Consider the following 14,908-nt stretch of genomic DNA (forward strand, 5'->3'; position numbering starts at 1 on the left):
ATGATGGCTTCGGCAATAAAAGATGAAAAGTCAACTTTTCTCGATCCCTCGAGATCGGTAGACTCGGAAGAAACTGGATGGTGGCGAGAACAGTCAAAATGTGACTGCACATAATGTGTGGAGACTTGACTACCTTCTTGCGGACACTTAGGATTAGAGTCCTTTAGAATTCTAGAGTTCATAGTTGAACGGGCTGCTTGAGGGAATAGAGCATAGTGCGCGGAAGTACGCACCACCTCTCTGTTATATTGACGACGTTTGTAACAGTCCTTGACAAGATGACCAGGTCTTTTGCAGAACTGGCATACTGCTCGACGATTGAGAGTTGATCTTGGTTTCTCTCTGGACTGCGATGTCTTCAAATGTTGGCCAACAGGAGGATTGCTGCCAAAAAGGGGAAGCACGGGGTTGAGGCGGTTTCCTGACACTGGTGGTTTCTTATGCACCAACATATATGTGTCAGCCGACTCAGCAGCCTTCTGGATGTCAGTTATCTTGTTATCCAGTATGTGTAGTCGTATCTCTTCAGGCAGGGACGATAGGAATTCTTCCCTTAGGATAAGTGACCTGAGTTTCTCAAACTCAGAAACTTCTTCAGAGTGTAGCCACCTTGAAAATATTTTCTCCTTTTCAAAGAGAAATTCCACATATGATTGTGTGGGTAACTTGCGGAGTGTTCGGAATTTTGTCCGATAGGCCTCGGGCGTCAGTGCGTAGGCCTTTAAAATGGCAGTCTTGACCAAACTATAGTTATTTTGAACGTCGTGAGAGAGTGCCTGGTATGTTTTTGCAGCTTTCCCAGTAAGGACAGAGCTCAATAAAGCAGTAATGGAAGTTTCGGGCCATTCACATGTCTTCGCTAAACTCTCAAACGAGTTAAAGAAAACGACCAAATCTGTTTCATCAAATTTAGGAACTAATTTCCCAAATTTGGTAATCACTTGCCCTACCGACAACTTTTTTGGATCTACCAGAGAAGTAACATCACTAACTTGACCAAACTCTAATTCCAACCTCCTCTTATCTAAAGCAATTTTAGCCTCTAACTCCTGTTTCTCTAGAGCACTTTTAGTTTCAAACTCCTTTTCTTTTAAAGCCTTCTCTAAAGCAACTTTCTCCTTCTCTAAAGCAATTCTAGCTTCTAATTCTACCTTCTCTAGAGTTTTCTCCTCGCGGAGCAACACACCAGCCAACAAACTTTCATCAAATACTCCTTCATTAATGAAATGAACAATAATTTTATCTCTCAACACCTCTGACTTCTGCGTAACAGAATAATCCAATTTCAATTCCTTAACAAGACTAATCAACACTTTTCTACTCAACTTTTCTACACCTTCAAAAGTAGGATTAGCCAAAAAAGACTCCATAACCCTAACTTGAAAATCACAACAAGCCTGGATTCTTTAAATTACTACACAGCGTTGGGCCGTGTACTTGACCTCTAAATGTAGGACGTGACACGTCTGCTTATTTGACCTAGATACTCTAGCCTGAGCGCGCGTTGTAAGAACACTGCGCTACTGGATATAAAAACAACTAGACCCAACTAAACTTAGGGCTTAACTGATATAACCAACAACTGGAACGACAGATTAAATCTCGGCGAGACCCCACTTTGTAACGTTAACCTTTCTATCAGCCAAATAGAAGGAGAACGTCCCCGGATTCTTTTTTCGGGGTCATATGCAAATGCCTTACGGCCTAAGTGGATGAACACTTAACACAACGACCACTAGGGCTCGAAATTAATGTCTAGGGGAGCTAGTGGTACTATTGTAATTAACACTCATCCAATCTACATACGACCATTTAATCAGCGAACTCAGATGTGGCAAAACACAAAGATGAACTAGATAAAATATTTAATGTATAAAATATCAAAAACCCAACTTACAAAAATGTAGGAAAAATCACTATCACAGATTTCTACACTGTCTAAAGAACAGCTACAGGCCACACAACACTGCTGTAGCTTCAAGACTTACTTAGCGACAAGTAATATTAAACTAGAAGACTAAATCAACTGAAGAAAGCAAGGCACACACAGGTCTTAAGTACTCTCACGTTCAAATGGTCAGAGTCTATAGCCGGACAATATGGACGGCTGCCTGACTAAGGTAAAACGGCCTCGTAGACTTTTAGGTCAAGAAAAACTGCCTCGTGTTGCGAGTGTGCGGGGCAATTAAAGACTTCTGTGACAGGGGAGGTTATCCTCAACTCATGTCGCCATTGGTTGGGATAATCATCTGATCAGAATCATTCAATCAGATTTTAATGGAAATTTTCTATGTCTCAAACACCTTAATAGTCAATGGAAAAACCCCAGGTGTTACACAATCATTCCATATAAGGAATTATACAATGTCAAAATAAAAATGACTCGACCTAAGTAGGTCACAGTGTCACCCCCCCCCCCCTAAATGGTGTCACCCGGTGCGATCCGCACCCTCCGCCCCCCCCCCCCTCTCGATACATGTATATATATATATACATATTACAATGTCTATATATACATGTCTATATATTCGTCTAAATAGTAATAGGCGAAAAATATGTAAATGTTTTATCCACATATTGTACAACATGTTTAATTTTTATTTTTGTTATTTTTCAGCTTACATAATTGTGTAAGCCTCAGCCAAGGCTTGTAATACGTGTCACATAGGACGTAGGACACACTAGAAGATTCACTCGGCCATCTGGACAACTGTGCTACAAGAAAAACTGGGCCAACTTAAAACACTGGGCCACATGACAAATCGGGCCACCCTGTTTGCAATCCGCATCCACATCGGACATTCCCGATTCTCGACCACTATGGACGCCGTTGCCTAGTAACGGCTTGGGGGAAACCTCTCACGCCAGATCCCTGTATCGCCTCGTGGAGGTGACCGCGCGCGCGCCTCACTCGTCCAATCCGGTCCATCTCTGACGTCACGTGATTGGCGAAGAGAAAGAGAGAGGGGGAAGGGGAAAAAATGCCGCCTCCGGCTAAAAGTTCCATGAACTCACCAAGTTCAAAGCCACCGTTCGCTGGCGGGAACAGTGCAGGTGCGACCGACTCCAGCGATGGCCAGAATCTTGCGTACGGTGCCGGCGGCCGAGGTGCCGTTGGCGGAGGGAGTGGAGTAACCGCGGATGTCACTCCCCGATCCTCATCCGGCACCCACCAACGAGACTTCTACTACCACCACAGCACCGACGCCAAACCCGGCGCCCGCGGGGGGCCCTTGACCAGCAGCCTCGTGTCGAAATACGCCCCGAAACCCATCGACATGGGCAACGGCGCGAGTTCAAACCCCCACTTCACCATCGACGGTGAGTCAATGGACGTGCATAGAGTTAAAGCCCTCGTCCCGGAGTTACGTCACGAGATCAAACGCCGGGATAAAATCATCGAGCAGTACGACTCGCAGATCCGGCAGAAGGATGACCTACTTAAGGAGAAGGACTCTGAAATAGCGCGGTTGAAGGAGGAGGTTCACAAGCTGAAGTCCGTACTGCAGCTGAAGGTGGACACGCTCAAGTCCCAGGAAAGCAAGCCGGACCTGCTGTCCACCATTGATGAGATTCAGGCGGAGCCCACCGTGGTCAAGGGCCCCGCCAAGAAGCAGGGGGTCTCCGGTGAGAGCCCCTCGTCAAAGACTCTTGGATATGTTGACCTGACGCATCACGAGAAGGATTTTAAGTAAGTCACTCGTTGTGGTCTCTTGTGGTGTAGGTTGTGTGTGTGTTTTCTGAGATCTTTATGGGGCTTGGATCTTTGGTGTGTGTTTTCTGGGATCTTTGTGGGGCTAGGATCTTTGTGGGACTAGGATCTTTTTATTTTTTTGGGATTTTTTTGGGGCTAGGATCTTTATTGTGTGTTTTCTGGGATCTTTGGTGTGTGTTTTCTGGGATCTTTGGTGTGTGTTTTCTGGGATCTTTGTGGGGCTAGGATCTTTGTGGGACTAGGATCTTTATTTTTTTGGGATTTTTTTGGGGCTAGGATCTTTATTGTGTGTTTTCTGGGATCTTTGGTGTGTGTTTTCTGGGATCTTTGGTGTGTGTTTTCTGGGATCTTTGGTGTGTGTTTTCTGGGATCTTTGGTGTGTGTTTTCTGGGATCTTTGGTGTGTGTTTTCTGGGATCTTTGTGGGACTAGGATCTTTGTATTTTCTGGGATCTTTGTGGGGCTAGGATCTTTATTGTGTGTTTTCTGGGATCTTTAGTGTGGTTTTTATAGTGGTCTTTGTAATGCTTGGATCTTGGGTGTGTGTTTTCTGGGATCTTGTTGGGGCTTGGATCTTTGGTGTGTGTTTTCTGGGATCTTTGTAAGGCTTGGATCTTTGGTGTGTTTTGTTGTGATTTTTCTATGTCCTAAATCTTTGTTGTGGTTTTTACTGTGGCCTTTGTGTGTGATTTAATATAATACTTGTTACTGTAAGTCATTTAATGTCACGTTTGCTAACTGTGATCTGTGTATAGCTTGGATGTTTGCTGTGGTTTGTATTATTGTCTTAGACAATTATTGTGATATTTGTAGGGTTGGAATCTTTGCTGTGAGTTTTACTGTGGTCTTTGTAGGTTTTTCACCGTAAGCTTTGAAACCTGTGATCTTTGAAGGTCATGTTTTGATTGTTTATTCTGTAATTCAGATGCATATAATTGTGTGGGCTGTATTCAGGCTAGGAAAAATTTTTTTTTACATAATTTAACGGTTATTTACTGCCTTCTCCTTAATTTTTTTTTTTTGTTAATTGATCTTTAAAAGTCTTTTACAAACATCTTTTTGAGTATTTGTTGCTTCGTTGACGTGTTACTTTTGTCATTTACTACAGTCTTTATACATCGTTTGCGATATATCTTAGTAATTCAAGACCTGTTGCCTCTATATGCAAGTCAAGTATATTCGTATTTAGCCATAAGCCAGCAGAGCCTAAAAAATAGGGCCTACATAATTTATACAATTAATTGCGTAAAGATTAGGAGTGCGTGTCCTTTCATAGGAGGGTCGTTCTCAAATTTTAGCTGAATAAGTCAATTATACATTCAAAAGACAGAAAAACACAAGTTTACGTACCTACAATGTTTACATTAAAACACCAGGTAATTACTAGCTTGGAAAACCTTAGTTTGATCTCCAATTAGAAAAAAAATCAGGCCTATGTCCTCTCCCCCTATTCCATAACCCGGAGGGAAAGAAAAATCATGCTAGCACCCTAGTCTAAATTCTTGGTTATTAATCTTTGTTTTTATTTATACTCTGCCATAACTCTGGCATGTTTAGACATGCTTTATATCCATATCCGATATCCCATTGATCCACTACAGGTAGATTTAAGAACAGGTTGTTTTCGTGCGTAAAGTGGTTGGCTTAAATAAAGACAGAAAAAACCGGGAATTTCCCTTTTCTTCCGTGCACTCTGTCTTCATTAGCACTATCGTTTGGCCGAGTTATCTTCCCCCTCCCGGCGCATCGATCAACAGATAAACATTGAGTGGCATGCCACTCTCCCCCCCCCCCCTCTGGACCTCATCCCCTGGCACTCGTTAAGTCATCTACCGCCACGGTATCGCTGGGAGGTCATGACGTCAAGCGAGTCGCGGTATCGGACTCGGGTCGTTATTTACTCGTGGCACCGGGGTCGTGACGTCATCGCCGTGTGGCACGAGGCTAATGACGTCAGCCGGCTTGACGCGAACATCACCGAGCTGTTGACAAAGTCTTGAGCGCTGACCTGACGTCTCAAGGAATGTCAGACAGTGACGTGACATTGAGAAAAACTCATGACATCTCCACAATGTCATCTGTCACGTGATGACCTGCCTGTAGTCACGTAGTCAGGGATTGTTAGACAAGAGGGGGGGTGTTGGTCAGATAACAGTGAACTCTCCTTAGAGTTCCATGCGTCGCGGTCAAGCATTTATTGGGAGCCGTAAAACATATGTTGGGAGCTGTGAAATATGTTGGGAGCTGTGAAACATGTTGGGGAGCCGTAAAACATATGTTGAGAGCTGTGAAACATGTTGGGGAGCTGTGAAACATGTTGGGGAGCTGTGAAACATGTTGGGGAGCTGTGAAACATGTTTGGAGCTGTGAAACATGTTGGGAGCTGTGAAACATGTTGGGGAGCCGTAAAACATATGTTGAGAGCTGTGAAACATGTTGGGGAGCCGTAAAACATATGTTGAGAGCTGTGAAACATGTTGGGGAGCCGTAAAACATATGTTGAGAGCTGTGAAACATGTTGAGAGCTGTGAAACATGTTGGGAGCTGTGAAACATGTTGGGGAGCCGTAAAACATATGCTGAGAGCTGTGAAACATGTTGGGGAGCCGTAAAACATATGTTGAGAGCTGTGAAACATGTTGGGAGCTGTGAAACATGTTGGGAGCTGTGAAACATGTTGGGGAGCCGTAAAACATATGTTGAGAGCTGTGAAATATGTTGGGAGCTATAAAAAATGTTGAAGCTGTGAAACATTTTGGGTTCCGTCAAGCATAAGTGGGGGTCCTTTAGCCACAAGAAGGGGGTCTCTTACCTACCTTGGGTGTTGTCAGATCATTCGGGCGCCATCAATTAACAGTCGGGCGCCGTCAATTAACAGTCGGGCGCTGTCAATTAACAGTCGGGCGCCATCAATTAACAGTCGGGTGCCGTCAATTAACAGTCGGGCGTCCTCAATTAACAGTCGGGCGCCGTCAATTAACAGTCGAGCGCCGTCAATTAACAGTCGGGCGCCATCCAACCAAATGTACCACATCAGACAACAGCAGGCTGACGTGAGTGAGGCGGCTAAAACAACCTTCTCCTTGTTCTTGTAAACAACTCCCGCCCTGACCTCAATCAAAGAACAAGACGTCAGTGTGTTCTAGCGACGACCATTTACTGTGTCAGTTGGATTTTGCAAGACTTGCGCTGTTGCTGTTTGCAAATTACAAAAAATTAAATTCCGAAAATAATTTTTATTTTATTTTTTATTGTTTTGAAAAATTGTTTTTTCATTAAATGTAGGCCGACATGAACTTTTAAAACAATTGGAAACGGGCTGCTAGCTTGTGTTATTTAACCCCTACCCCCGCTCCCACCTACGCCTTCCTCCTTCCCCTCCCCCTAATCCTTCCTCCTTCCCATCCCTGCCCACCCCTCCCCTTCCGCATACGCACCCTCCCACCCCTTCCCCTCCCCTTTCACATACGCCCACTCCCACCCCCTTCCCCCTCCCCTCCCTTTCCGCCGCCTCCCACCTACGCCTCCCTCCTTCCTTCCTCTCCCTCCCTCCCCTCCCCCACGAGGCTAATGGTTTAATCGCGTGCCGTGCGTGGACACTTCTCGTCTTACACCTGATAGCCACGTGACCTAGCACTCGCACGTGTAAACAAAATGCTGTCACAGGGGGGGGGGGGGTGAGCTGGGGTGCTCGAGTGGATGAAAAGTGTGGGGGCGGGGGGGGGCGCTTAAAAGAGGGGAGGTATAGTAGAGCAATGGAGATAACTGATGTTGTTATCTTTTTCTTTCAGCGATGTTTGGGTAGTTGGTAAATCACGAGTCAGTGAAATAATGAGCTAATTGTGGTTTGTTAAGTAGTGAGGTGTTGGAGGTATGTTAATTAGTGTTGGGGGTATGTTGGTTAATGAGCTGTTTGTGGTTTAAGTAATGAGGTGTTGGGGTGTGTTAATTAATGTAGTGTTGGAGGTATGTTGGTTAATGAGCTGTTTGTGGTTTGTTAAGTAATGAGGTGTCGGGGTGTGTTAATTAATGACGTGGTAGTGATTTGTTAATAGGGTGTTGTCAGGTTTGTTAATTAATTAGGGTTTTGGGGTATGTTATGTTATCCAATAAGGTGTTTCTTTTGTTAATTAAAAAAGTTGCGGTATGTTAATTAATGAGTTTTTTGAGTATTTTAATTAACACTGTTTTAAGGTATGTTAATGAATCAGGCGTTAATGTGATTTAAAGAGAGATTGTAGTATGCTAATCGATAAGGTCCAGTGACGTAATGAGAATATCAGTTTCATTAATGAGATCTTAATATTAGATAATTAATGAGATGTTCATTTGAGTTTACAAACATAATGATAATATCAGTTTACTAATTTTAGGGACAATTTACTAATGAAATGCTGAGGTCAGTTAATTAATAACATACTAGACTGCTTTTAATGAGAAGTAATAGAGCCTTGGGTCAGATAATTAAAGATAAGCTAATTAATAAGATGCACGTGAATTATGCCCCAGCTAATCTAAATTTGGACCAGTGATAGCCAAGATAAACCTATATCTAATTCAACATTTTACAATTTTTTTAACCCGAACAAAATTGAAACATTCAAAAATAAACTTGGCATTGACTGGCACATTGGTAGAGCATATAGCCTATAATTTAAAGTATTTGTTAAACCACTTGACAATACCTGCTTTGATATAAGGGTGTACAATCGAAAACGAATACATCTATTTTAAACAATGTATCGAAAAATGCTGGATTAAAAAACAAAGAGAAATATTAGTATACAGCTTACGTTTAAGCGTTTAAATCAGGGGTCCCCAAACAACCGTCCGCGGGCCGCATGCGGCCCGCGAGGTCCTCTCATCCGGCCCGCGGAGATCTTTTTGTCCACGGAATAAGTGTATGTCAGAGGTGGCTGAGAAAATGTGTCCAGAAAATTCAAAACAATTTGAAAATGTAGCTGTGGGTGCAAATACCATTGCCCGCCGAGTTGAAGACATTGGTGAAAACGTGAATCAAATAGCGAAAAATGCAACCAAGTTTCTTCAAGACATCTCTTGTAGCAAACAAATTAGATTTCCGTATGTATTAAAACTTTTCACGACAACTTTTAAAATTAAAGAGTTACTGGTCAGAACTCCACAAGGCCTGAAAATTCGTACTCTTTTTAGTATGTAGTTAGTTTCAAAATTTCCATATTATTCACCATAAACTTTTTTTCTAAGAAACCCTTCATGATTCCCCTCTTGACAAAAATTTTGTTTTTCCATGAAGAACAATTACTGAAAATATGGTGGGAACTGTTTAATAAATAAAAAAGTAGTAGGCTTTTTAGTGTTAAAAAAAAAAACTGCCTACTGAGAAAAACAGCAAAAAGCAACGAAAAGTAGGTCACTAAAATACCATCTGTGTAATTTGTAAAGCCGATTGTAAGTTTTGAGTGTTCCCGAGATGATGGAAAATACGATTATCAAATACTCGAGAAATCCAGCTTTCCAATAATGCCAAATACAAAATAATGACGGATAAAAAACTTTCTTAAAGTTTTGGGAAAAAAGGATTTTTTTTTAATTAATCGAGTCATAAAAATGGTATTTTAAACACATCATTTTTTTCTCTCATTAAAGTTATTATTTTCTTAATACAAAAATGGACAAAGTATCCTTAAAGTGAAAGAAACCCATTATAACGAAAAATCAGGATTTTTGGTGATTTTTTAAAGCGCGAATCCCCTTTAACCTATTTCTTATGTTTTTATAACGTAAACCTGCTAACTTGTTATGTTTAAAAAACTTAAACCTACTCGCTATGATTATAAAACTTAAACCTACTCGCTATGATTATAAAACTTAAACCTATTTGCTATGTTTATATCAATTAATCGTACACTCTATGTGTATACCACCTACACATTCTCATTAGATATGTTTCTAATGTGTTTGTATTGATTACAATTTGTGACCCTACCCCCCCATGATCTACTCTACTCCACCTACGTATCATCTACTCTACTCTATCCACGTATCATCTACTCTACTTCACCCACGTATGATCTACTCTACTCCACCTACGTATGATCTACTCTACTCCACCCACTGATGCATTACTCTACTGCACCCACTGATGGTCTACTCTACTTCACCCACGTATGATCTACTCTACTTCACCTACGTATGATCTACTCTACTCCACCCACTGATGCATTACTCTACTGCACCCACTGATGATTTACTCTACTCCACCCACTGATGATTTACTCTACTCCACCCACTGATGCATTACTCTACTCCACCCACTGATGCATTACTCTACTCCACCCACTGATGATTTACTCTACTCCACCCACTGATGATTTACTCTACTCCACCCACTGATGCATTACTCTACTCCACACACTGATGATTTACTCTACTCCACCCACTGATGATTTACTCTACTCCACCCACTGATGCATTACTCTACTCCACCCACTGATGCATTACTCTACTCCACCCACTGATGATTTACTCTACTCCACCCACTGATGATTTACTCTACTCCACCCACTGATGCATTACTCTACTCCACACACTGATGATTTACTCTACTCCACCCACTGATGATTTACTCTACTCCACCCACTGATGCATTACTCTACTCCACCCACTGATGCATTACTCTACTCCACCCACTGATGATTTACTCTACTCCACCCACTGATGATTTACTCTACTCCACCCACTGATGATTTACTCTACTCCACCCACTGATGATTTACTCTACTCCACCCACTGACGCATTACTCTACTCCACCCACTGACGCATTACTCTACTCCACCCACTGATGATTTACTCTACTCCACCCACTGATGATTTACTCTACTCCACCTACGTAAGATCTACTCTACTCCACCCACTGATGATTTACTCTACTCCACCCACTAATGATTTACGCTACTCCACCCACTGATGATTTACTCTACTCCACCTACGTAAGATCTACTCTACTCCACCCACTGATGCATTACTCTACTGCACCCACTGATGGTCTACTCTACTTCACCCACGTATGATCTACTCTACTTCACCTACGTTATGATCTACTCTACTCCACCCACTGACGCATAACTCTACTCCACCCACTGATGATTTACTCTACTCCACCCACTGATGATTTACTCTACTCCACCCACTGATGATTTACTCTACTCCACCTACGTAAGATCTACTCTACTCCACCCACTGATGCTCTACTCTACTCCACCCACTTATAATCTACTCTCCTCCATTCACTGATGCTCTACTCTACTCCACCCACTGATGATTTACTCTACTCCACCTACGTAAGATCTACTCTCCTCCACCCTCTGATGCTCTACTCTACTACACCCACTTGTGATCTACTCTACTCCACCCACTGATGATCTACTCTACTCCACCCACGTATGCTCTACTCTACTCCACCCACTTGTGATCTACTCTACTCCACCCACTTGTGATCTACTCTACTTCACCCACGTATGATCTACTCTACTGCACCTACTTATGATCTACTCTACTACACCCACTGATGATCTACTCTACTCCACCCACTTGTGATCTACTCTACTGCACCCACGTATGATCTACTCTACTGCACCCACTGATGCTCGACTCTACTTCACCCACTGATGCTCTACTCTACTCCACCCACTGATGCTCTACTCTACTCCACCCACTGATGCTCTACTCTACTCCACCCACTGAAGTTTTGTTATGACAAACATCAGTACAGCCGCCATTGTCCTTCCTACACAGCATTTTGTCTGCTACAGAAAATCGATTTTGTTTCGCTTGTAGAATTTGTTGTAGAAAAACTTTGCGTTCGAGGTTACAAAAGAGCAGTGTCAAGGTTAGGCGTACTATTCCGGGAATTCTTTTTTTAAACTGTATATTTTGCTGACGACACACGGCGCGGGTTAGTGGCTATTTTTAGCCACCGGGTTTACCAGGGTAAGCTTTGGGCTTGAACTGAAAGCCTTAGGGAGTCACCTATTAAAGAGAATTGTATTATCCATTGGCCTTTTTTGCGTAGGACGTAGGAATGGGATACATTACAACACATACTTTCTGTTTGTGGAGATGCGTTGCTATGGATACAGATATATATTTCTATTGTTGTCTAGAGCTAAGATTAATTTCCTTGTAATATCATGGCACACGCTTGAAACTCTCTTTCTATTGATAGAAGTATTCTGTGGTCATCTCAATATGTGAAATGCTACTTGTTAGTGGCCGTCCAAAAGTGTGGCCGTCTTTATGAGTGGCCGTCTAAATGTGTGGCCTTCAATAAGTGTGGCCGTCTATAAGAGTGGTCGTCTATATGAGTGGCCGTCAAAATGTGTGGCCGTCAATAAGTGTGGCCGTCTATAAGTGTGGTCGTTTAAATGAGTGGCCGTCTATATGCGTGGCCGTCTATAAGTGTGGCCGTCTATATGAGTGGCCGACTAAATGTGTGGCCGTCAATAAGTGTGGCCGTCTATAAGTGTGGTCGTTTAAATGAGTGGCCGTCTATATGCGTGGCCGTCTATATGCGTGGCCGTCTATATGAGTGGCCGTCTATATGCGTGGCCGTCTATATGAGTGGCCGTCTAAATGTGTGGCCGTCAATAAGTGTGGACGTCTATAAGTGTGGCCGTCTGTATGTGTGGCCGTCTATATGTGTGGCCGTCTATATGTGTGGCCGTCTATATGAGTGGCCGTCTGAATGTGTGGCCGTCAATAAGTGTGGCCGTCTATAAGTGTGGCCGTCTATATGTGTGGACGTCTATAAGTGTGGCCGTCTATATGTGTGGACGTCAATATGTGTGGCCGTCTGAATGTGTGGCCGTCAATAAGTGTGGCCGTCTATAAGTGTGGCCGTCTATATGTGTGGACGTCTATAAGTGTGGCCGTCTATATGTGTGGACGTCAATATGTGTGGCCGTCTATATGTGTGGACGTCTAAATGTGTGGCCGTCTGTATGTGTTGACTTCTACATAAATACATTTATTGGAGTCCAGTGTTTTTTTACAGATTCCACAGCTTGTCTTGTTTTTGAGAACAATGTTATGGTGATACACAATTTCTAAACGTATTCTGTAATACTAATTCACGGGATTTCTCTACCACTATGTATAAAATAGACTTTGCCTGCTTTGTGTTGCCTCGGTAAAATATACAAAAGTAGCCTTTGGTATAATTGTAATTAGGTAGACTATATTTATCAAAATTTTTAATCATCTGTTATTTATAAATCTTACAATTTGTTCTCCTATTCACATTTCTTTTTTTAAAGCTTTTTTTAACTCATAATTTTTTTTAAATAAGAGGGTATATGATTATTTTTTAAATTACTTTAGTGATAACAGTTAACTACAGACGGTGTATGTATATTGGATAATCCGTAAAGCTATAAAATTGTATTGGATAATCCACAATGTTATACAATATAATTGGATCATCCGTAATGTTATAATGGAATAGGATAAATTCATCTTGCTATAAAAGTGAATAGCATAATTCATATTTGAATAAAATTCATTGCTTGAAATTACAAAAGTCATTTGTCATGTACATAAAACTTTGCGTCTGGGTGTGTCTCAAGCGTGAGATCCGAACTCAAAACTTTCAGGTAAGCAGTCGGATCCTCAACGACACGACCACTCCGTCCCTGAATTTAAAGTAACAATGTTTTAAAAAGCGTGACGTCGTTTATGGACGACCTTTTTACCAAATAAATATTGCGGAATGGAATCTAAACATATAAATTCTTGACAAAAGATGTTTCGTCTGTGTGTCTCTGTCAGATACCATACAATCGTCAGATACCTTACAAGATGATGCAGATACACAAGCAGATTGATTCAGATATATTGTCTTACTCTCACTTTATTGACAGCACGTCAAATTGTTTATTTGTAACTTGCCTAAAAGAGAAAGCATTGCATCCAAACCCATCGTACGTGTAGGTTTAAATTAGATCTTCTTGGAAGTTCGCCGAATATATCCGTGCTATTGAGTTCCATAACCGTCCAGACTGGTGGAATAAAGAAATCAATTTTCTTTCAATGGTAAAATATAGATTTGATGCGTCTTTTTTTTTCAGACATGGACTGCTGGAGTAGAGGCTATGGGGGAGTTGATTGGTCTTGGCTATTTGGGTGGTTTGGTGCTATTGATATATCAGTATGGGGTGATGGTAGGGCCAAATTAAGTTTAAAGCAGGCCCATTATGAGTTGATTCTTTGGCCATCACACGGTGGTATTAGGGCCACTTTTGGTTTACACATGGCCCAGTAAGAGTTGATACTTAGGCCATCATACGGTGGTATTAGAACCACTTTTGGTTTACACATGGCCCAACATGAGTTGATACTAAAGCCATCATAAGGTGGTGCTAGGGCCACTTTTGGTTTACACATGGCCCAACATGAGTTGATTTTTTGGCCATTATACGGTGGTAGGTGGGCCATGATGGGATAATATTATGTTCAGAGTGTATTGATATCAGGGCCATCAGTTCCTAGTATTGTTGACATGGGTTAGTGTCAGTTACTAAAGTCGGTTGACTATGTGCCCAGCGTTTGCTTACCATAGACGTTCGGTGAATACGGGGTTAGTTAAACAAGGTGTTTTAAAGATTTGTCTTGATCCACATTTATGACAAAAAGCTATGTAATAACTTGGCAATCTAGCAAATATTTTCCTAATGAACTCGTTGGGGAGTGTGTGTGTATGGGGGGGGGGGGGGGGGTAGAAATTTTTTTGCTTTTCGGTGGGTAAGGATTTCTGAGTAGTCGGAGCGGGTGGGTCTCAGGGGTTGGGGGGGGGGGGTGTAATGTCAAACCTCACCTAATGATGAACCCCGACCCCTGCTGGAATAAATGCATCTCAAATGTATGATTGATTGATAAAACAACACTCAACGAATCTGAATAAAGAAAAAACACACAACTAGCTGTGATTTATCGATCTCTGATCAGCATATCATCAGCATGTATGCCTCATTTCCCAATCAATCAGTGATTGGTAATTGTTCCGTTATTTGCATGTATTCAAGATTTATGTTTTTATATACGTTGTGTAAACTGTTTTATTATTACTTCTCCTAATATTCTCATCATTTATCAGCGTTATAGATTTGATAGCAAAAATATCTAGGAAAAATGTTACCCTCTGTGATGTGAGCTAGAA

General features: G+C 41.9%; 1 protein-coding gene across 4 annotated transcripts in view; it reads left to right on the plus strand.

The window, feature by feature from the left end:
• Positions 1 to 2,714: 2,714 nt before the first annotated feature.
• LOC131951980 (cGMP-dependent protein kinase 1) overlaps positions 2,715 to 14,908 on the plus strand; it is a gene marked incomplete at its 5' end in the record, with an annotated part of 127,062 nt that continues 114,868 nt past the window's right edge. For all 4 annotated transcript variants that reach the window (XM_059314452.1, XM_059314450.1, XM_059314451.1 and 1 more), the window contains 1 exon segment: positions 2,715 to 3,691. In XM_059314452.1, the coding sequence (XP_059170435.1) occupies positions 2,982 to 3,691 (710 nt within the window).

The sequence above is a fragment of the Physella acuta genome, unplaced genomic scaffold (genome assembly GCF_028476545.2).
Source record: "Physella acuta isolate Inbredline_101_S28 unplaced genomic scaffold, ASM2847654v3 ptg000842l, whole genome shotgun sequence".
Classification (NCBI taxonomy): domain Eukaryota; kingdom Metazoa; phylum Mollusca; class Gastropoda; family Physidae; genus Physella; species Physella acuta.